At 44.6% G+C, this 22,482-nt stretch overlaps 1 protein-coding gene across 1 annotated transcript in view; it reads right to left on the bottom strand.

Annotated features, from left to right (window-relative positions):
* Positions 1–18,078: 18,078 nt before the first annotated feature.
* POLR1A (RNA polymerase I subunit A) overlaps positions 18,079–22,482 on the bottom strand; it is a 33,003-nt gene continuing 28,599 nt past the window's right edge. Inside the window, exons 33-34 of the mRNA XM_038135043.1 lie at positions 22,208–22,372; positions 18,079–19,731 (exon numbers count right to left, since the gene is read on the bottom strand). Of these exons, the coding sequence (XP_037990971.1) occupies positions 19,631–19,731; positions 22,208–22,372 (266 nt within the window). The 3' untranslated portion in view covers positions 18,079–19,630. The remainder of the gene's footprint in view (positions 19,732–22,207; positions 22,373–22,482) is intronic.

The raw sequence follows: 22,482 nt of genomic DNA, 5'->3' as shown, positions 1-22,482 counted from the left end.
TTTATTATTTCTTTCTTTTCCCCCATTCTCAGGCTCAGGTTTGCTTTTAAGCAGTACTTATCAAGACAGGCCACTCCAAGTCATTGTTAAACCAGATTATTTTGCTTCAACAGTTCTGGGGAAAAGAATGTCCATCCACTTCTTCTCCTAAATCTGGGGAGATGTTACAGCAAGGACAAGTAGGTGCCCATGTCTTGCCCTAAAAATGCAGAGGTAGGAGGCAAGGTGTGCATTTACAGCTGGGGGCTCAGCTGTGCTTCTAGGATCCCCCTTCAGAGGGTGGACTCACCCGCCACCCTCTCCACTGTAGTAAGACCACCAACACTTCCTGCATGTGGAAGATATCTTATCCTGAGAGCAGAAATGAAACTGCTCTTCCTAGAATTGTACAAATGTTAAATCATGCTCGCTCGCTAAAAACACTGAAGTTGTGCCAGAGTTGTGCCTGTGCCAGGATAAATCAGCACTGAAAGATGAGAGGAGTGTTGTTTGCCAGCTAGGCTGGTGAGCCAGTTCAAAACCAAGTGCCTTGAGCCAACACATGCCAGTTTTACCCTTCCCACTGCTGCCAAATGACTTGCTTAAGATGTGGCATTTCAGCTGGAGAAGCAGACTTATGTGGTTTTGATGCTGTAATAGATTTATGAAGAATTCTTCCTGCAAAAGCCTGTAACCTGAAAACCCAGTTGCAGGATTGCTTGGAGGCATCTTTGGACCTTCTCCTTGCTTTGGATGTTCCATCTGTTTGTCTTTACTTTGACTTAAATTTTCATTGTCTGTTCTTATTTCCCTTTTGTTTTTATTTCTATTAAAAAATCATCTTTGGAATGTGTGTTGCTTTTGAACACTCTCTGCTGCAAGGTTTATTGCTGAGAGATTGTGGCTAAAGGCTGGGAGGTCCTGGGTGTTTAGATGCTGCCTCAGTGAAGCAGCAATGCAAATACAGATCTGTGGCCAAACCAAGAGAAAATACTGCAGATTTAATCTTTGCTTTCAAGGCTGGGCTGAGTGAGAAGCCATCAAAATAATTTGTGGGAAGCATGCTGCGTTTTAAAACAAACACAGAAACACATTTTGTTGTTTTTTGCATTGTTTGTTATCAGAAAAAAGCTGTCATTCATCTCTCTTGAATATTATTTTTACGCCTTGCATAGTAGCACATGTGATCTCCATGAGCTGTCAACTACAGGACACCAGTTGTACAGGATCATGGGGAATACTTAGCATGGACTGACGTACTCTGGAGCAGGTGAATGTGGCAGCAGTTGACATTGCCTTGCTTTGCTGAGAGCTCTCTGCCTTGCAGATACAGAGGGATGTCACAGAGTCCCTAATGTACCCCAAGGGCTGCCCATCCCTGCCCTGCATTGCAGCACCAGGTGTGACAGAGGGACCAGAGCTTTTCCTGGCTTTTCCTTTCCCCCCAGCTGTGCTGCAGTATCATTTCCTCCACCAGCATTGCTGTTTCCCTGCTATATTTCCTTTTAGCCCATTATCCCTTCTATCCAAACAGCAGTTCCCCTCTCTCCAGCAGTGCCTGCAGCGCTTCCTTCCGTGGCACTCTGAGCTGAGCCAAGAAATTTCCTTCTCTGGGATGCAACCTGAGGTCAACCCAAGCCCTTTTTATTTTGAGCTGAGATTTTAACTGGCCAGGAATCTGTTTGCTGAGAATGGTAGCAGAAAGAGAAGTCTTTCCAAAATGTATGGGAAATGCAAAATTATGCATTTAAATTGCAAAATTTTGCAATTAATGCAAAAGATATACTGTTTGCTAAAATGCCCTTTTACAGGCTTCTTTCATTCCTCTGATTAGAGACCAGTGAGTCCTTTCTTAGCCCTAAAGTTAGTTTTTATGAAGAATCCCTTTTGTAGGCCTAGGATGGTGTTTAACACTTCAAGCAGAGCAGAGCTAAGGCATGGCAGCGTCGCTGCAGTGGTGCCGCTACCGCAGCACAGCGGGCGCCAGAGCAGCTCAATGACACTGCGGCCGTGCCTCTGAAAGTGCTTCCAGTTCACTTGTCAGGAGGTTTTCTGGCACAGCTGAAAGCAAGGCAGCAGGCAGCAAGCTTTATCAGTAGGACTTTAGGGATGTCAGTCTGGCCTTTGGTGTTATAATCCCTTGTAAAGATTATTACTGCTTTAATTAGGGGTATGAACTTTTCTGTTTGCATGAGGTTTTCTTTCACAGAGGCATCTTACCAGGAAAGCCACAAATATTTTAGTATAAACATCCTGACATCGTTATAGTTTATTTCCCTCCCCAAATGGAAGTGCACTTATGTCACTATTAAAAACTTACTGTTCTGAAGTTTACTAGTTTACAAGCATTACAGAAAAGCAATGCATTAACAAGCACAAGGCTGAAGTGGCTTCAGGGGAAATCCAGAATTGCTTTTTATCCTAATTTTCTGTTCCCTAATGAACAGCAGGCACTGAAGACATTTACCACCACCATGGCCATAGGGGCCATGCTCAGTCTTTAAATGAAAGGATGTTTTCTGTGAATTACTTTGAGTGAAATATTGGTGGGACACACTCCCAGAGCATTTGCTGTCTCTCAACAGACTGCACTTGCTGTGGTTATGTTGACAAACATGTCCACCACAGCCAGTAATGAAAAGACTTTATAAAATTCATTGCAAATGTCCCCCTTGATTTTAGGAGATGTTTGATGCAACACGTATGATCCTAATAATAGTGTGGGGTCTTATCACCCTGCTGCAGACCTTGCTACATGAAGGAGAATCAATCCCACCTTAACCATGCCTATTTCTCTTGGCTGCTGCCAAAGGAAGCCCAGAACGCCTGGCTCAAATATCCACATCTCTGTGGGAGGCCTGGAGGGTGGGTCAGATAAACCTCAAGAAAAACCAGCATCAAATTTCAGATAAACAAGGTCAGGCAAGCAGATACACAGACCTTGTCTTAAGCCTTGAGCAAGATTGAACAGTATTAAAAGACTAGAATGGAAAACTGGGGGAAAAAAAAAAAAAAAAAGCTCATTAAACAAGTCATTACAGGAACAGGGCTCTGCAGAACTAGAGATGAAAAATGTGATGTTTCAGATGGCTTGTGCATGAGTGTGACAGTGAGTCACCTCATCACAGCCTTTCTTCAGCAGCAGCAGCAAGCAGAGATATAAAAATTAATCTGAGTTCATAGGGAGTCACCAGTTTGCAAACCACACAGAAAAGCCATGGAATATGGCTATTTAAATTAGATTAGATTTATAAAGGTCACTCATAATGTAATTGTATTCTCTAGTAATTATGTTCATATCTATATACTGCTGATGACTTACCCTGTGTTTGGGAAGGTGTTCCTTGCTTCTGGTGAAAGATATGAAGAGTAAGGTGGATAACTCTCTTGGAAAACGAGGTATTTGACTTTCTTTCAATCAATATTGCTACCATTTAATTAGTGGTAAGAAGACAGAGCTCAGTTTACTTATCAGCCACCTTTACTTAACCCTTCTAAAAAAACTGGAGTTTTAATACAGCAGCAACTCTTATAAAAGATCTGATGAAGATACCTAATTCAGTTTAAGCACCCTTGGTGCTTCCTATCTTTGCAAATAACATGGTTTGATATTGCTTGTGTCATCCCATTCTTCACTGGGGATGAAGCTGGGACAAAGAGAACTTCCATTGAAGTCCCAGAAGTCTCAAACCATGAAAACTTCTCACCACCAGCTTCGTAAACCTCCAGAAGGGCTGGGTAAAGTCAATGGATGTTGGTATAGTCTTGGTTTAGCACCTGAGAGCAACTCTATTTTCTTTTAAACTTCTAATGACTACAGCTTGTTTTGCAGTAAATCTGCCACTGGTTTTCATTAAACAGAGGTCATCTAAGGAAAAAAAAAACAACAAATCTTAAAAATTTAATGACCCATTATCATCAGTGGCACACTAAAAATGGTAATGCACATGTCCCTTTAAGTGATATTTCTCCAGCCATCCTGTAGCAAATTGAGACAAACCAGTGCCTTGCTCCTCTGGCTGTCTGCTTAAAATGACACTGCCAAAAACATCTGCAACAACAAGACTTAGCTGGGAGACCGGCTTGTCATCTAATACCAACAATCATGTCATTGTTTCACACTTGCTTTTACCTGATGCTCTGCATACAGATGGCCAGATCCTTCTCTGTTCCCTATTTTGAGGGCAAGTTGTGGCATCCCTAGGCATCAGTGGTGGTCCTTTTGAAATACAGTTGTTCCCCAACAGTTATTGTGGCTTCTGTGGCAGTAAAAATAATTCAGAAATAAGCCTCATCTTTAAGGATGGAGTTTACTTTGTTCAGACCTGTGAGGTAGGTCACATGCAGTTCTCTGGTGTTCACTTTTGACTCATCTACAGCAACTTTTTTGTTTCTGCAGGCACTGGAAGAATGTATGAGGAGATTTCAGTATACAACTGGAACAAAGAATCTCACCTTCCTGACGTGATTTACTTTCTCCTCACAGCTTGGCAGCATCCCTTTGGTTTGACTGCCATGTGAGTGTCTCCTACATTAATCAGGTTTGCCAGCCTGCACAGTGTACCCAGCTCTGCTCAGACCACCGTGCACGCCTGGCCCTGCTTCCAGCAGCTTTCTGGACGTGCCTTCTGTTGGCCTTCAGCCTGCTTGGTGTGTCACACTGTACAACGGATGCAGCACATAGGTGAAGCAGAAAGTGTTTACTTTCTCTTTCCATGCTTTGGCTTCCAGCCAGGTGTATTGAGCAACCAGACTTGCAGTGAACACCTTGCTCCTTAAATCCCCCTTTCCCAGCCACCATTTCTGGGACTTCCACAGCAGCAGTGACTCACTGCCGCCTTTTTGTCCCTCAGTTCTCTTTGTTCATGAACAAAAAATCTTCACCAGAATCTATTTTCTCAGTAGCAGGACCTTGTTTGGCTGACTGCACAGTGACCTGGCACTGCTTCTGATAACAGCACAAACAGACACATACCCTCATCTTTTTAACAGTGCTGGGTCTGTAAAAGGCTCTGCTGACTCCTGTCCTCCCTTAATGCTGTCTCCCAGGTGACCTTTTCCCCCTGGTTTCACAAGGCTGAGGTTTCCTCTCTGTACCTGGAGATGCTCTGCCTGCCATACCACTGGTTCATCACCACGGGCATGGTCTGGAGCTTGTGCTGGCTGTGGTTTCTGCCCAGGTGCTTTCCTGCCCAGAGCAGCAGCAGACACTTGTCTGTTTGGTGTCTCTGTGGAGTGGTCCAGTGACTGTTCCCATCTCCTCTTCACTCATTGCCTGTTTCTGTTTCTCCTGGGGCTTTATCTTGTTTGGCTTCTTAGTAAATTCTTGCTTGCTTTTCTACTTCTCCCTCTCATTTTGGTTTATGTTTAGCTTCCTGATTTCTGGAAGAGAGAGTTGATACTTGGCTGGAAAGAGGCCAGGAGGGAGCTGGAGGTGGTGCCTTTATGGACCAGTTGGAGAAGAATTCAATTCATCAAAGGAACAAGGAGGCAATGAGTGATGGAGTTGCCACTTCCAGAGGGGTAGAGCAACACAACAAGGATTTCCCCATCCCTTCAACCTAATCTTCTGTAAGTCACATGCATTCCTCAGCAAATGTACTTATTAAACCCTAATTAATGATGTCTTGGTGGTTTGGAGGGCACTCTCCTATCTAGCCCAATCACTGCCATGTAATGATAATTTTGGCTTTACTGATTATCTTTAACAACACTAATTACTAGTCAGGGATGGCAGCATTGCTTAAAATGATAAAAAAGTTGATACACCTTCTCTCCTTTCAGGGAGAAGAGAAAAGCAAACCCTTTATTAAAGTGCTAAAGGCCCCTTTAGTGGTTAAGAAAGAGCAGCAGAAGAAATGAGGTGAGCTGAATCTGGACTAACTCAGATGGGAAGCTCAGGTGATATTTGCAGCTATAGCCATGGGTGGTTTGAACCAGTGTGTTCTCCTGCACTACACGGGTTCTTAACCCATCCCAACTCTTTCTTAAATTGTTTTAGCTTCTGACTGCAAATTACTGAATTCTAGTGTAATTGATTTAAGGAAGGGTTAAATTGGATTAACTACATCTCCATTATGTACTCTTACTTCTTAATTAGGTCAATTTAAAAACAATTTAGAAAAGTTGCACCGAGTGGTTTTGTTAATGTAGATCAGCATCCAGATAGGATAAAAGAGCAAAATAATTCATTCAGTCATCAATTCATCATTTTTTATGGCCAGATATCAGATGGTCTAAATTTATGGTTTTGTTAAGCCCAGCTGTGCTGGAGCATACATATGTGCTGGGAATTTAATGAGCTGAATTTGAAAACAGTTTTTTCCACTATGCTGCCTTAGACTCCAGCCTGGCTGGGTTTGGTCTCCTTGTTTCTGAGGGGAAGCTTGCTGGAGGTGTTTCCAGCAGCCACAGAGTCGGCAGCCTTAGCACCAGCCTGTAACTCTGCACAGCCCTCAGCTGGCTCCACCAGGACAGTTGCTGAAGCAAGAACCCCCCTGCTTTGTACACCGCCAACAGCCTGATGGCACAGTTACTTGATGAGGGTCAGACCTGAAGCCTAAAGCAGCCTTATGGCCTTTGAGAAGAGGAGGAAGGGGAAAGCACTTCCAGAATCACCTGCACTTCACTGGATGCTGGTGGATCCAAAGGCAGGGAGGACTATCACATAGTGCTTACTTTAAATTCAGCTCTCCACTGCAAGGGATAACCCAGCACCCCAACCATGAAACCTAAATAGGAAGGATGATAGTGCAGACTGAAGGAAAGGGAGAGACCATTTGTTCCACCTCCTGCCTCAAGCCAGGACTAACTATGGCAATGGCATTTCTGAGTAGCTAAACCTGCCAGAAAGGAGATGAAGGTGATGAAAATGAGAAGCTGTGAGGACCACTGGGCAGAAACTCTGAGGCTCTTATCTCCCAACCCAGCAGTCTGGACAAAGAAGTCAGTGAAAGAACAGGCTGCACTGAACCCTGGGGCAAGGCAAAATCAGAGGGGTAGGCTCAGAAAACCAGGAATACCCTGTGGCTGGCTACAAGGGTCTGTAGCATGGTCACATTCCCCAGAAACAGAAAGGGAGACCAAGGCAGTGCATCACAGCACAGAGACATCTTTCTGAAAGCTCATCTTCCCCCAGAGCTGTAGCAGTTTGGGAGCCAAAACCACTGAGCAGTTCACTCACAATGTTTCAACACCGTCAGTGCCAATGGCCAAAGACTGAAAAAAGATAAAGAAAATATTGAAACAACCTCATGACTTAAAAGATTTGGGGTTTTTGTGGTGGTGCCAGACATTTGACTTGGTTAAGGTGTGGCAGGAGCAGCTCCCTGATAACACTGTTGGGCAGTGTTATAAAATGGAAACTCCTGTATGTATTGGGTGAAATGATATTGCCCTGAACCAGTAAATTGTGCCAGCATCAAACAATTGTAAAATGCCCCATAAAATCAGCCATGAACCATAAAATCAGCCTGATGTCTCCTCACCACGGCTTCCAACAGCCACACACAACCAGCTCGGGCACAGGGTTCCATCTGGCAACCCCAGAAAAATACCTACACTGGGTCTGGACAAAAATGTCCATAGCCCAGTATAACTTTCCAACAGCACCACTAAAAAACAGGGCAGGGTGAGGATGATCCTTTCTCTTCTATTATTTCCATTGCCATAAGTGATGGAAGGATTTCCTGAAGCAGAGGCTGAGGTGACCAGGCCTGAGGGCCCCAGAGCTCCTGAGAGCCCTACCCTCTATGAACTGGCCTAATCTCTTCTTAAACCCCTTCAGAATTTTCATCACTGACAGATCTTGTGGCAAGGATTTCCTTGGTTTAGTGGTCGCTGGGTGTGAAATGGTTTCCTTTTATGTGAGTAAAGCTGTTTCTTGCCAACGTCCTCCAAAGGCAAAGCCTGTGGTGTCTGGGTGAGAGCCCTGGTGCTGCTGCTGGGGTGGAGGATGTTCAAACAGCAAGGATTGAGTTCTGTGTGCTCAGCAGCTGTAAAAAATCTGTGTGGGAAAGGAATGGGAATTTGGGAAATCATTCACCTGACACTTGGGCCAAAGTACGAACGAGCTGCAGGGGAAGTGAGAGGTTGCTGCCATGGTGCAGCCATCTGCCTCTGGCTGGGCATTTCATATCAAACCTGGAACTGGGAAGGGAAGCCAGAATATCCCAGGTCAAATTTTGTATGATTTTTCAGGTGTGTGTTTCTCCACTGAATGCAGATATACCAGAGAAGGAGCCTTTCCTTATAGATAGTCAGTAATTAAACATTAACCCAGAACTGCTGATTTTGAATTCACAGCCAAATAAGTGTTTGGGAAAAATACTCTGGGTGATTTTATCTCTCCTCTCTTGGTGGTTGGATCATCTTGTTCTCCACACCCAGCCAAACTTTCCAGCTGCAACATTTAAACCTCATCATGAATCACATTTTCCATAGCTTTCCATCACTCAGATGTGTCTTTTCCAATGAAAAGCTCTGGCTTTCCATCCTTAGCAGAGCCAGAAAAGCCACAGCATTAGACTTTCCAAGGAAATTTCTCCTTTGCCCCTTAGTCAAACTGGATTTAAAGGCATCCACATGTGCAGTGCCATGAGGAAATCAGTCTCAGGTGCTTCACAACTGCTCATTCCCAGACTTGCAAAGGCACCATGAATAAACTGCCTTGTTGCACACAGTGTCAAAGCAATTGAGCTGACAGGTGTTCAGGCAAATTTCAAGATTATTTGCATAGAGTTATTGCACTGCAAAGAAATCGCTGTGATTAACATCTTCATTACTGGGAAGTCATTTATTTGTATTTATATGCATAATTGTATGCATGCTCAGAGCTGCACAGTTTGTTTAAAGCTGGATCGCTGGGTCCAATGCTTCTATTCTGATTTCCTCAGGAATATTATTTGCATCTCAGTCTTTCATGAAAAGTTGAAGTGATGCATCAAAAAATATGTATATTGACATACATATGTAAGCACACATACCTACGTTTAGACCATAGTTTGGAGATAACCTTTTGCGCTTTTGCTAACAAAAAGGGACCACATTGAGAATTTAAAAATAGTTAATTTAAGAAAGAGGAAGGATCCATGAGAACACAGTGTCTCTTCTGAGCCATAACAAAGGGTTTGTGTCTCAGCTTAGGGGCAGGACTTTTAAAAATAGCATCGTGCAGTACAAAGAGCACATCATTGTCCTCACTGTATTCCTAAGCCTGAGTGCAAACTGCCTGGTGTTTCAGAGCTGGCACCTGGCAGAATCCAACCATAAAGTGTCCCTGGAGAAATTCTTGGCTGCCTCCTACCTCTCCTACCTGCTGCCTGGAGCAAAACGTGGGAGCACAGCATGATGGAGACCAAGTAAACACGTTGGAATAGGAAGGGGAAGCAAAGTGCTTTGCAAAGCTCTGTGCAATTAGGGACTGCTCCTGAGAAGTGAGAAGAGCTTCAAAATCTGCCTGCTCATTTGTAATTTGTTGTCGGCTTTGCATACAATATTTAATTGAATGTCAGCTACTGGCAGTGTCCCCATTGATAGGACAAGGGTAATGACAATTGTTTTAAACTAAAAGAGGGTCAATTTGCATTAGATATAAGGAAGAAGTTTTTTGCAATGAAGGTGGTAAAACCCTGGCACAGGTTGCCAAGAAAGGGGGTGGATGCCCTATTCTCAGAAACATTCAAGGCCAGGTGGGACAGGGCCCTGAGCAACCTGCCCTAGTTGAGAATGTCCCAGCTTATTGTGGGGTTTGGACTAGGTAATCTTTTATGATCCCTTCCAGCTCAAATCTTTCCATGATTCTGGGATTCTTTGTCATGAGCTGTGCTGGGAAGGAGTTGGTTTTATTTAAAACTGTTGAGTCCCTCTCCAAGGAAGCCTGCCACACATGGGGACCTCTCACAGCCACTGTGAGGGTGTGACCAGCACTGGGGCACTGCTGTCCTGCACACACCTCCACAGAGGGGAAGAGAAGAAGCAGCTCTGCTGCCCTCCTGCCTTTTGCTCTGCTCAGCTGGCACACAGTGCTTGCAGGGCAAGGTGGTGGGTTTGGGCTGGCTCTGATCAACCCCCTGCTCACTGCAGCTGGGTTTAGCAGGCTGAAATCCTGCCTAAGGCACAACTGAGAAAATATTTTTGAATAATATACATATATATGTATAAATAAATATGTAATATATATATACATATAATATGTATATTACATATAATATAATATGTATATATATTTTTTTATTATAATTAAAAGGTTGACACAGCTGCTTGTATCAGGATCCATACCAGCAGTGAGGAAATGGAAGCAGAAAGTCCCTTCTAAACATACTCTCCTGCCCTTCAGCTTCCCCTTCCTCCTCCCTGCTGAGCACCCCCCCATGCTGTGCCCTAACTCAGCACTGGCATTTAAGCCCTGGATTAAGCAAGTATCAAATCCTCATAGGTTTGGGGGGTTAATTAATGAAAAACAGTGAGGGCCAAATCAGCAGCAGGACAATCAGCTGCACATCTGTGATATCCTCAGCATGTGTTGACTCACAGCCCAGAAATGGGAGAGAGGCACCATTGGAGGTGATGCCCATTGGAGTTACGGGTAATGTGCTGAGGTGGTGGGAAGGATGGGGATGCAGCCAGAAATGTTTCAAGGGGGACACTAAAGAAGGAGCAGAGGCAGCAGGACCGAGGGTCATTGGGAAGTCAGGATGTCTCAGCTGGGGTCCTCCAGCCTTTGCTGACCCCTCTCTGGCTGTTGCTGTGGAGAGCTGTGTTGACTGCCAGCCCTCTCTGATGTTACCAAGATAAATTCCATGTATTGATTTATCCCAGACAGTAAAACCTCACCTCTGGGTCTCGCATTTTGTTCTAGAAAGTAATAATTAACTCTCTCTCACCTCACACTGGGTACAAAGGCCTGGCCACTTTTTGAGGGCTGGGGAAGCCAGGCTCACCCAGCAGTGCAGGGGAGTTTGGAGAGGGTGGATGGACATCGACCTTCTTCACCATGATGAGCCAGGATTTGCCCTTCACATCTTTAGCAGCAGATTTTCTAGGCAGGCAAAAAGTAATCCTTACCTGGGAAAGGCACTTCGTGGCAGCTCCCACCAAGCCACAGGAGTGGTGACAGGGTGGGATGGCTTAGGAAGGCAGTGGGTGGCAAAACCTCTTTGTCAAAACTGTCAGCAGGAGGTTGTTGGCCACAAAAGTGGCTCAGGACACAGTCTACCTCATACTATAAACCCACTTACATGGGTTTATAGCCCATGGTTTGATCTTTTGTGTTTTGAAAACTTATGGTATCTGGATTTCCATCTTTCCATTGAAAAGAGGTTTTCTGATTTGCCTATCAGAAACTCAGATCATTAGTTCTTCTGTTCATTCACCTGTGTCCTTTTCAATCTTCCAAGGTCTTTCCTAATTAAATGAGGTATTTGCTCCTTTTTATTATTAATGATCTCAGATATTAATATTCTGAGCCTACCTCATACCATAATATTTGTTAAAGGTCACGTCTTTTGAGTTTACTTTGTTTTCTGCCTTTATTGATCTGGGTTCTTATGGGGCGAAGTCCTTAATGGCAACCATCACAGTACAAAACTTCTTTCAAAAAAAAATCCCAAATGTTTTCAAGGAATTAAAACTTGGAGAGAGTTCCCCCAGCACCACATGACACAAATTCATGACTGTTACCACCACAGGAGTCTTCTAAACTGAGAAAAAATAGAAAAGGTCGAGGGTTGCACTCAATGATCTTGGAGGTCTTTTCCAACCTAAATGATTCTATGATTCATTTTGAACATTTCCTTTAAAAGAATAGCCATGAATCCCAGGAGGATAAAATATTTGCCTCACATGGCTTTGTAGGACTGTGTGGAATTAAGCCCAACCACCAACTTAGAGTCACAGTCAGAGGGGTTCTGGGAAACACAACCCCAGGGCTGTAATGTTGGGATTAGCTGCAATGGATGAATCCCAGCCTGGCTTTACACTCCATGGCCTGACCAGGTGGATGTGCCATCAGTCATTCACTCTCCATGCAGGTCTCCCATTTCATCCCCAAAATGAATGAGCAGACTCATTCTCGTAATAGCTTAGTGTGAAAACAGTTTGGTATGGCAGATGTTGGCAGGAAACAGAAAAAAAGAAAAACAAAACAAATTTCAGTTCTTTGAATTTGACACAAAGGAAGGGAGGGACAGGTTTCAGTGTTGATAAAAGGGGGAAGCTTTTGGGCAGCACAAGGGGAAGGCAGCAGTGACCTGTGCCCTCCCTGGCAGCAGCACAGGGCACAACGCTCCCCCTGCCCGGAGCACCAGCCCCAGCAGCAGCTTGGGCAGGCCAGCATGAATCACAGGAGTGGTAACCCTGCCGTGGCCTTCTGGATAGGATTATCACCACCAAGCAAGGGCGAGGCTTTTGGGAAACTGGGGTGCCAGGAATACAGCTGGGAAATGCAGTTAGGCTGGACATGGTTACGTTTGACCTGGCTGGAGATTGAGCTGCAAGAGCTGTTTGTGCAAGCCAAAGCCACACCTATGAAACCTCTGCAAGTGGAAGATAATGCTGGGAGAGAGACTCTAAAAGCACTGCCAGGGGAGGACTTGGCTTCAAGGGGCCAACAGAGAGATCTGAAGGCACTTGGTGGCAAAGAGTTGGGTCAGTGAGAGCCCTGTGGCGAAGGTAAAGGGGTAGATCCTCTCTGTGCTCCCACCACATGCTTTGTGTCACCCAGGTGCTGCTGGCCTGTTCAGCTGGGGCACATCCATGGGCATGATCTGTCTCTGATGGAGGAAGATGAGTTTGTCGTGATCTGGCTGTATCACAGATAACTGAGCAGATCTGCAGCATGGTGGGTGGAGGTGTGGAAGCATCAGCACCTTAAAAGAGCTGTTTCAGCAGCTCTTTCCTCCCCAGAGCTCTGGACCAGCCCCAAAACATGAGGCAAAGCCAAAAGCTTCTGTCTGAGCTTCAGTGTGGAAACCCAGGGCACCAGGAATATTTCTCTGTCTGCTCTGGGGTGCCCTGGCCCCCAGGGGAGCACCGACTTTGACCCTCATTCATGGAGAAAGTTTCCTAGACTTCAAGATAGACTAGAACCCACAAAAGTGTGAAATAGATTACAGAGAGTAGTGTAGGTGTATCACTTGGTGAGAAATTGAGGTTTTGGGATTTTTAGTATGTTGTGGATGGAAGCAGGATGGAGGGCACAGGGTCATCCTGGATTTCTTCTTCATGCTTCTTCTTATTTCTCCTTCATGGGTTTGGGTGATGTTTTGTAATTGGGCAGAAGAGTCTGCATTGGGGCTCTTTGGGATCAGTTATTGGGTTAAAAGGGAAAATAATCTAGGTGTCCTTTCTTAATTGGACAGTTTAGTCTTAAAAGACCTTGAAACAAGAGATAGTTAGCCAATTTGTACCTTCTAATGAAAAGCTGCAGAACTCATGGTTGTGAGACTGTTTTACTGGTAAGAAATAATAAACACCTGAGTCTGAACATGAACTACTGTCTCAAGTGCCTTCAGTCCAGACCCAGAGAAACTGATACTTCAGTTACTATAAAATTACATAAATTTTTCCCCAGTGCTGGGTGTTATGCAAAGAGTGGATGAAATGGGCCCTTCCTGCTACTGCCCAGTCTGGGTCCAGCCTCAAACTCCTGCCTGCGCTTTGCAAAAGCAGTGATTCAGACTCTGCTGTCTTTCCACTCCTGCAAAATCCAGTTCTGTAGTTTAACCCAAAATTAAAGATCCATAAAGTCACAGTTGATTTCTGTGGCAGGCTGAGGACACTGCTCTGGTTTGTAGCCTTATTTACACTCAGGAGGCTACTGGGGCTAAAATGCATCTCAAATTCTGCATCTTCCAGAAGTAACCCTGTCTCCCAGGCAGAACAAATACAGTGTAAGAGAAAGCAGAAGAACCCTGTATCAAAATGTTGCACAAAGCATTGATTTTTTTGGTTTTTTTTTTCCAAGGGACAGCCCTGGGATTTTTCTGCAGCGCTGTTGTGCTGCCAGCATACAATTTGCTCTACTTGCCCTTTTGGTTTTAATGTCCCATTAATAATGCATCTCTGTATTTATTGCAGTTTGCATTACTGTTCCACTGTTACTTCTTGATCACTCGTTATTCTGTCTGTAGTGCCAGGCAGGGCTCCAAAACCCAAACAACAGCAGCAGTGTTACTACAGACCAAGCCATGAGCCCCAGCAGACTCAAAGCAGCTCCACTGAGGGGGATCATTTATCTTCCCAAAGCTGGCAGGGCACACTGCACCTAGGAAAACAGGAACAGCTCTACATCCTCTCCACCTCTGTGATCAGAACTAGAACTTTTCCAGGCCAGTTTGGACAGCCAGCTTAGAGGGATCTAAGCCAGGAAACTGTAAAACATCATTAATGAGCAGCTTGCTTAATCCTGGCTGTGTGGCATCCAGTGTAACAGGAGCAGGAGCAGACTGTGGGGATGGCTCTAGCTGACAGCTCAGCTCAGCAGTGCAGGCCTCTGAGGAGGATGCTCTAATGATGCCTCTCCGATCAATTTTTCATTCTGAAAAATGCTGCTTAGCTGCCCTTTGACCTTGCAGCCAGTGGGGTTCTGTAGGTACTTTCATTTCCCACCTACAGCCCTCTGAGCACCCCATTGCACCCCTGTGGGTCTCCAGCACAGCATTCAGGATAGGGTATCACAGTTCTGGTGTTCAATTCTCACTGGGAGCATCTTCTGGCCTCCTCAAACCTGTATTGCTCTGTAAATCAGAATTAATATAGAAAGGCAATGCTGAAGGAGCTGGGGGGTTGCCTCACAGGGGAGTTACAGTGCTCACAGGGCTTCATAACTCTCTTTTCCCTGAGGACTTACCATCCCTACCCCTGTCTTTCTCATCACAGGAAAATGCCTTAAATCCTGGAAAAGACCTAATTGCAATACTGTTTTGAGGCAGGATTTCTCTCTGCCCTTTGCATGAGGCTTCACAAACACAAGGAGAAAGGTTCCTCTGGTCTTCCAAGAAAGCTCTAGCTTCCCCTTTCTTCCTCTGGGAATGGAGCTGACCTCCTTCTGCCCTTGTCCCTGTGAACAGTGTGTTATTTCCAGCCGCAGCAAGGAGTTTTGGAGCAGGAAAATGGAAATTTTCCTGTAGTGGTGGTTAGTGCACTCAGGAGGGGGGTCTGAAGCCCCTCAGGGCACTGCAGAGAGCCCAGAGCAGGGCTCCTGTGTCCTCAGTGACTGCCTGGGCTCACAGGCATGACCAGACACAGGTCACTGTCTCTTCCCTGGCTGCACTGGCAAAGAACTCACCTTTGCACTCTTTTAGTTCTACTATCCACAAAACAAAGTAAAACTCAGGGGTCTTTAGGTTGAAGCATCATCTATGCTATAAAAAACAGCAAAGCAAAGCAGGGACTGATGAGGCACAAAGTTCCTGCTGTTCCCCTCTGGCTGAGGGAGTTGGTTCCATACAGGAAATCGTGGGAAGCAGAGCTCATTCTCCCCCACCCCTTCACATCCACCCCAAAGACCAAGACCGCCACTTTCAGCTCCAAAACCTTCAAAACACTTTTTGGATCTCAGCCCTTAAAGGCAGTCCTCACAAGTTCTCCCATCTGACCTAATCCCAGAGAAAGATTTTTGTTCTGGCTTCATGTGCCTGCTGCCAGCCACGTCCTGGAGCACGGCCTGGTCACCACAATCTGACCTTGTGGGAAGTGTCCCTGAGCTGCCACATGCTCTCCCACTTGCCAAATTCCTCAGCAGATGAGGCTGCTTCCAGATTTCAGCACTTACTGGCAAGCATCAAGTGGTTTGTCCAGAAAGGCTCCCAGTGATTAAAGATCTCTGGGAGCTGTGTTGTGGCCACTGCCTGGTTACTGACCTACACAAGCACAGCAACATGGGAACCAGTGACCTGGGAAAACAAACTTTTCTGCTGCCTGGCTTCTAATATTTAGCTTTGCTTTTTGAGATGAAAGAAGAACGAATTCCTATTTGTATCCATTCTCATTGCCCAATTTAGGAGTTTTTAATCATTTACTGAGAAAAACAAGCCTTCTATTATGATTGATTGGACTTGAACACAGCTTGCATTCCAACTCCTGAGCAAATAGAAGCTGATTCACTGTTACCAAGACACTGAAAACATATGTTATCTCTGTCTGGAAGGTAACAACAAATCTGCATCAGCAAGTGGGTGTGAACACAGAATCGTTTGGGTTGGGAGGAACCTTAAAGCTCATGTCACTCCAACCCTCTGCCATGGGCAGGGACACCTTCCACTAAACCAGGTTGCTCAGAGCCCCATCCAGCCTGGTCTTGAGCATTTCCAGGGATGGGGCGACCACAGCTTCTCTGGACAGCCTGGTCCAGTGTCTCACCACCTTCACAGGGAATTTTTCCCTTACATTTAATGTAAATCTCTTTTAGTTTCTGCCCATGTAAAGCATCACTCTCCTTTATTTATACACCCTGTTAAATACTGGAAGGCTGCTCTAAGGGCTCCCCAAAGCTACCTCCTCTACAGACCAACAGTCCCAGCTCTCTCAGCCTGTCTTCATAGAACACACAGGCACATTATACAAGCAGGATAGACCCAACAGCTTGTGCCCTGCTTGCCAGAGCACACGGGACCAGATGAGGATCACTGCTTCTTCTTTCTGGCTGAGTAACTCTGAGTTCTCCTAATTGCAGCTTTCAAAAATCCTCTTCCCCAGCTTTCCTATCTTCATACACTCAGCAGCCCATCCCTGGAGTGCACATTCAGTCAAGCTTATACCCTTTAGTTTTCCAGGCAGATCAACCACTATTACTAATGGACACAAAGAAAGGGAGACAATTTGGAAGTTGCTTTTTCTTCCCTCATTCCTCCCGTGTTTCCACAGCATTGGCATATCCTGGCACCCTGAAGTGCAGCAGACAGCCAAGAGAAGGGATGGTTCCCTTCTTCCAGCCTGTCAGTCATGATCTCCTCCTTTCTACAAAATCTCATCTACTGCTCACTCTTTGGGGTCCTTTATCCCAAAAGTGACTCTCATTTGTCTCTTGCAAATAATCACAAAGCAGCAAGAGCCCCAGCCATTACTGCAGCCTTTTTCCACGTTGTTTGGGGGTAGATGGTTCACACTTCCTCAAAAAGCACTGTACAGTGAGAGCAATGAGTGCCAGGAGGAAAACAGACACTTTAAAATAAAAGATCTAGATGCAACAGAGGTTCATGGGATGTGAAAAGAAGGTAAAGTTTCCTCACCACATCAAGCAGGACTTTTTCCTAGCTGTTTTCTGCACATGCATTAATTCTAAACAAACCCAAATTCCTTTCTCAGAAAGGGCAGTTTAGATGATCCCCAAGCCAATCTGCTCACACCAGGGATTAAGAGCAATTGCTACCTCAGCTGCTTCTCCTTCACAGTATAAAATAAGCCCATTTATATGCCAAAATATCTACCTTCCTCCTGCCATGGAGATATGGCCTCTCATATGAGGTTGTGTTTCTACCCTATCACTTTTGTCCATGAAAAGGGACAGCCACCCGCTTCCTTTTTCTATCTAAAATGTTGTGTTTGAGACTCTCCTACAGTGCCAATTCTTTCAGTACAATCAGAATTGGGTTTTGGATCCTGGTCTTACCCAATATTTCAGTACAATCAGAATCAGGTTTTGCATCCTGGTCTATGCCAGTATTTCATTACAATCAGAATCAGGTTTTGGATCCTGGTCTTACCCAATATTTCAGTACAATCAGAATTGGGTTTTGGATCCTGGTCTTACCCAATATTTCAGTACAATCAGAATTGGGTTTTGCATCCTGGTCTATGCCAATATTTTGTCAGGAGACTTTCCTACAGTGCCAATCACTACAATCAGAATCAGGTTTTGGATCCTGGTCTATGCCAATGTTTTAAAGGCAACTCAACACTGAAAGTTGGATCATCCTGCCACAGCCTGAGCCCATTTTCCAAATGGCTCTAGCTAAAGAATCATCAGTGTTACTGGGAGCAGCACTAACCACTTCACTGGAATAAATGAGTTATTTAGATCAAACTGTTTTAAGCACCAAGGGATGCCACATCTCCAGATAGGAAATGTGCCATGGATGCTCTTCACTGCAGGACTGGGAACGTGTTTTGTGGATCCCTCAACAAACAGTCTGTACCAGTACAGATGTAACCTGGAATTAAAAGCCTTTTGGTACAATGTTGTTCTTTCCCACGAGTTTGCTAAACTGTACCCAAGTGAGTCTCTCGTGATTCTTTGCTGAATGATGTTTTTGACAACTACAAAGCAGGTGCTAAGACAGGAGAAAGACACAAGGAAATCTTTCACAGGGATTTCCGAAGTGAAACTGGACACCTGCTGAGTTAACGCATTTGTTAAGCTTCAGTGCAATTGGCAGGACATGTGACACAGCTCTAAGGGGCTGAGGCAGAACGGAGTCAGTCAAGAGACTCCACAGAGGCTCTTTCACAATCCTAAATCAACATGTCCCACTATCTGATCTGATCCCCTCCAGTGCAGCCCCCACGGAAGTGGCCTTCCTCTGCTCTGGCACTCCCACTGGGGCAGAGGTACCAGTGACAATAATCAGGCACTGAGATCTGTTAGAAAACTTGTCTGGATGGCAGTGAGCAAACTCCAGAGAGCTTTAGCTACTTGTGTGCAGTGCATCCTGATTAAAATAGAATATATAAATCAGTCTGATTTCTGAGGAGTGGCAAACAGCCCTGGGTCACATGGTATTAACAGTCAGCAGAGCCAAAAGTGAACTCCCCTTGGTAACACAACCCCATAATATGGCATTCAGAATACTTCTTTGCAATTTCTTTTATTAAATATCCTCTTTGATACAGAATATTTAAGAAAAAATAGTTTACAATCTCTGTTTTGGTAATTCTTACAGGAGTCTTTCGCATAGTCACTCCTACAGGAGCTCATGTTGGCATTTAAGGAATAAATCTTTCCCAAAAATCAAATCTCTCACTGTGTGAGATCTATTCTACCCAAAGAAGTTAAAAGAGCATTGGAAAATGCCTATAGAAACTGTGAAAACTCTGAATTCCACTCTTCAGCTAAAAGAAATGTAAGAAGTGTGTCCCAGACACATTCTTCATTAATAAATGAAGCAGCAGAATAAGAAAATGCATCCTCTGAAGGTTATACGAGTTCATGTCAGTGCACCCAAGGGCAGCAAAAGGAGAGAAAATGCCTCAAGCACAATGCTCCAGTGCAGTGTGGAGGTTCAGCACAGCAGTGCCCAGCTCCACCTGCCAGTCTGGAATGCTACTGCCAGTACTGGAAATCTGTCATGTCATTGACCACGTGGCAACTGGCACTACCCACCCTGATGGGATTCTGCCCCATGGAAGTCAGACAGCATAAACAGATTCTGCTTTCACTTCTGCCTGCCAGAACAGCTGCACGGTCTGAGGCTCAGACCAACTCCTGCACTTTATTATTTTCTGTGTAAACAAATAACCTCATTTTTTATATTGATGAGCTGTAAATAAGTGTTTCTTTGGATCAAAAGATAGCTCCTATACTCATATAACAGATAAGGCTCATTGGGTATCCAGATAAAGAAACCTGTTGGCACAGGAAAGGCATCTGGAGACACAGCTCGTGCCCCTCCCATGATGAACATTTCAACCAGATCCTTAAGTTACCACCAGAGCTCTATGTCAGGGGCTGCTTGAGGTCAAACAAGCCAGTCCCTCCTTTGACAACCTTTCCAACCACCAGGCAGGCCGAAGGGGATCGCAGCTCATCGTGGGCACCTGCAACAGAATTCAAACAAAATCCTATCAGGAGCTTCCCAAAGGATTCCCCAAGGTCAGTGCTGGAAAGAAACCATTTTGGTTTATGTGCAAGAAGCCATCTGGTTCAGCACCCCCAGGTTCAGAAAGGTTCTGCCACTAGCTGTTCACACTGAAATGGGATTTCTGGGAGTTTAGAGGCCAGAACTCTTTCTAACCCTCCTACAACAACTATTATCTCATCCCCATCTTTGGTCCAAGCAAATAATTAGGCCACACATTATTAAAATCTCCTGATTCCACATGGAAAGACAAAACAGTCTGAATTCTAAGAGAACACAGATTTGACCTTCCAGTGAACAAATCCTGGTGACTAAATAGATCACTAAAAAATACATGTGAGGCAAAACCAGAAAGATTCCCTCGTCAATGCTGCCTTTTTCCTTTGTTAGCATGAATCCCTTTGATGTGTATTTTAAATCCCTCTGGCTAGATATGAAGGGAACTTTTCACTGGAGAGACATTCCATGAATTCCTCTGATTTTGTGGTTACTCACTGTAGCGAAATAGTGTCACAGAAATTTGGAAGCACTCCAGATGACATGTCTGGCTGGGATTGTTTCACTTCCACTGTTTTTGTAAGCATTCGGGCTGTTTTTCATTCATCCTAACTACAGCAAGCTGCAAGTTTCTCATTAGCACAGTAGGAAATTGGAAATAAAATTGTTAAACTTCTGCTAAGTTTGGTTATCTTTCTTCCACTGAGCAAAATGTACTCAGCTTTGCATCAGGCAGAGGGTGGGGCAGGAGCATGCACAGCACTGATCTCAGCCACAGCTGGATAATTAAATAGCTGCTCCTAAATGTGTGTCAGCTGAAGTAAAAAAAAGCCCCTTTGTTAGATGGTTAAACAGGACAGTCGTGCTGCCCTGTTTGCTCATGTGATGTGAACAAAGAGTCATTCTGTGAGCAAACAGCCCAGGGGATCTCTCTGCTGATGCAGTTTGCTCCCTGCACAAGGAGCCCTGCTGAGCAGCCTGTGCTCCAAGAGCCCTGCTCACCTCAGCTGGGCACATCCTCACAAACCTCCTCCTTTCCCTCCTACTGCTCAGGGCTCCAAGGCTCCTGTCCTTCCTACTGCTCAGGGCATCAGCCCCAGGCACCCTCTCAGTGTCTCTTGAACTGTTCAATCAAGTTATCAGTTACATTAAAGCAAATTAGATCCAGGCTGCTGCAATCCCCATTATGAGTGATTTCCAGCGTGGTGAAATCATTAACTCCCTCTGCTTGTAATCAGTGCAGTTCCTGCCAAGCCACCCTGCCCTTCTGTCAGCCTGCACTAAATGTCTTTATTCATAATATTCTCCATACATTACATTTCACTTGGCAAAAAACTCCTCTGATTTAATTTCTAAGTCACTGTGTGATACAACAAAAATCCAGAGGGTGAAACTGAGTGAGAAACGTCCTTTTCTCTTTAATTGCACTGGATTTACACTTTTACTTCACAATTTTCAGATTAATTAAGTCACTCTTAACCAATGCCATTAATTAAAACCCAATCTTTCTTCCCAGAAAAGGTACAAAACAGCACGAGCAAAAAGGAATTCAGTGATAGAAGTATTTCTGATGTCAGTGCAAGGCAGTTTAGGACAGGAGCTGAAGAGATCATGTTGAGAGCTCTCCCCATTTGGAACTGGAAGGACACAGCACAGCAGCATCTGCACAGCAAGCATCTGACTAGCAAGTGACAGAAACCAAGTCTATTTGCAAAAGGGAGATGTAATTAGCATCCATAGGCTGAGATCACAAAAGCTGTTAAGTGAGGCATAAGGTTTTTTTGATAGAAGGCCTTAAATGTAGATGGCTAGTGCTGCTCCAAACATCCCAAATGATGCACACAGCCCTGTGATCCCTACACCTTCCAGAGAGGCAACTGAGGGCAGAAGGATACTCTTGGGAATCTCAAATGGCACCAGAAACCTACTATTAGACAAATGAGTCTGACTCTTTGTCTGTGTTTGAGGGGGAAAAAGCAAAGATAAAGTGCTAAATCAGAGTAACAGCCAGGTCTGTTCTCAAAACAAAATACTGAATAGCAAGGCTGGAAAAGATATGGAAGTTATAACATAGGCACAGAAACAAAGCAGAGAAGACAATTTTAATAGCAGAGACAGAAAAAGGCAGATTTTAGTCTGTTATACAGCTTAGCTATAACAAATCTTAACAACCTTAAGGTTTGTTGTAAAAATGCCCATCTAATTCTTGAAAGAGTCACAGACCCCACAGATTACATGTGGGAGCTGGCTTTATTTAAGCTGACAGAATTTTACCAAAAACATCTGGAACACTTTCCTAGGTGAGGGCTTATTTAAAATTTCTGCCTCTGGCATTTTTTCTAATGCAATTATGCATTACTCAAAATACTGGGAAGTTATGACAGAAACCAAGTATATGTGAAATGCTGCAGCAAGAGATCTCAAACTAAACCACTTACCCATCATTGTAGCATCCTTCAAGAATTTGTAGCTGGTTTCAAACGTCATCTGCTGCAGAGGGGAGGAGTTGGACTGAATTCCAATGCGATTCAGTGGTTTGTAAATTCCTTCAAAACACATGTAATCTGCCACAAGTGAAAGGTGTCGAGGGTCGACCACAATTCCTTAAAACACAAGGAAGACCAATCATCAGAGCATTCAAGGGCTAAGTCTGTGGGGCTTTTTAAACAAATCAGATGTAAAATAAAGCCTTTGAATCCAACCAGCTTGGAGA

This window comes from Motacilla alba, chromosome 4 (assembly GCF_015832195.1).
Source record: "Motacilla alba alba isolate MOTALB_02 chromosome 4, Motacilla_alba_V1.0_pri, whole genome shotgun sequence".
Taxonomy (NCBI): Eukaryota; Metazoa; Chordata; class Aves; order Passeriformes; family Motacillidae; genus Motacilla; species Motacilla alba.
Note: the sequence above shows the minus strand (reverse complement) of the source record. Positions and strands in the feature narration are given on the sequence as shown.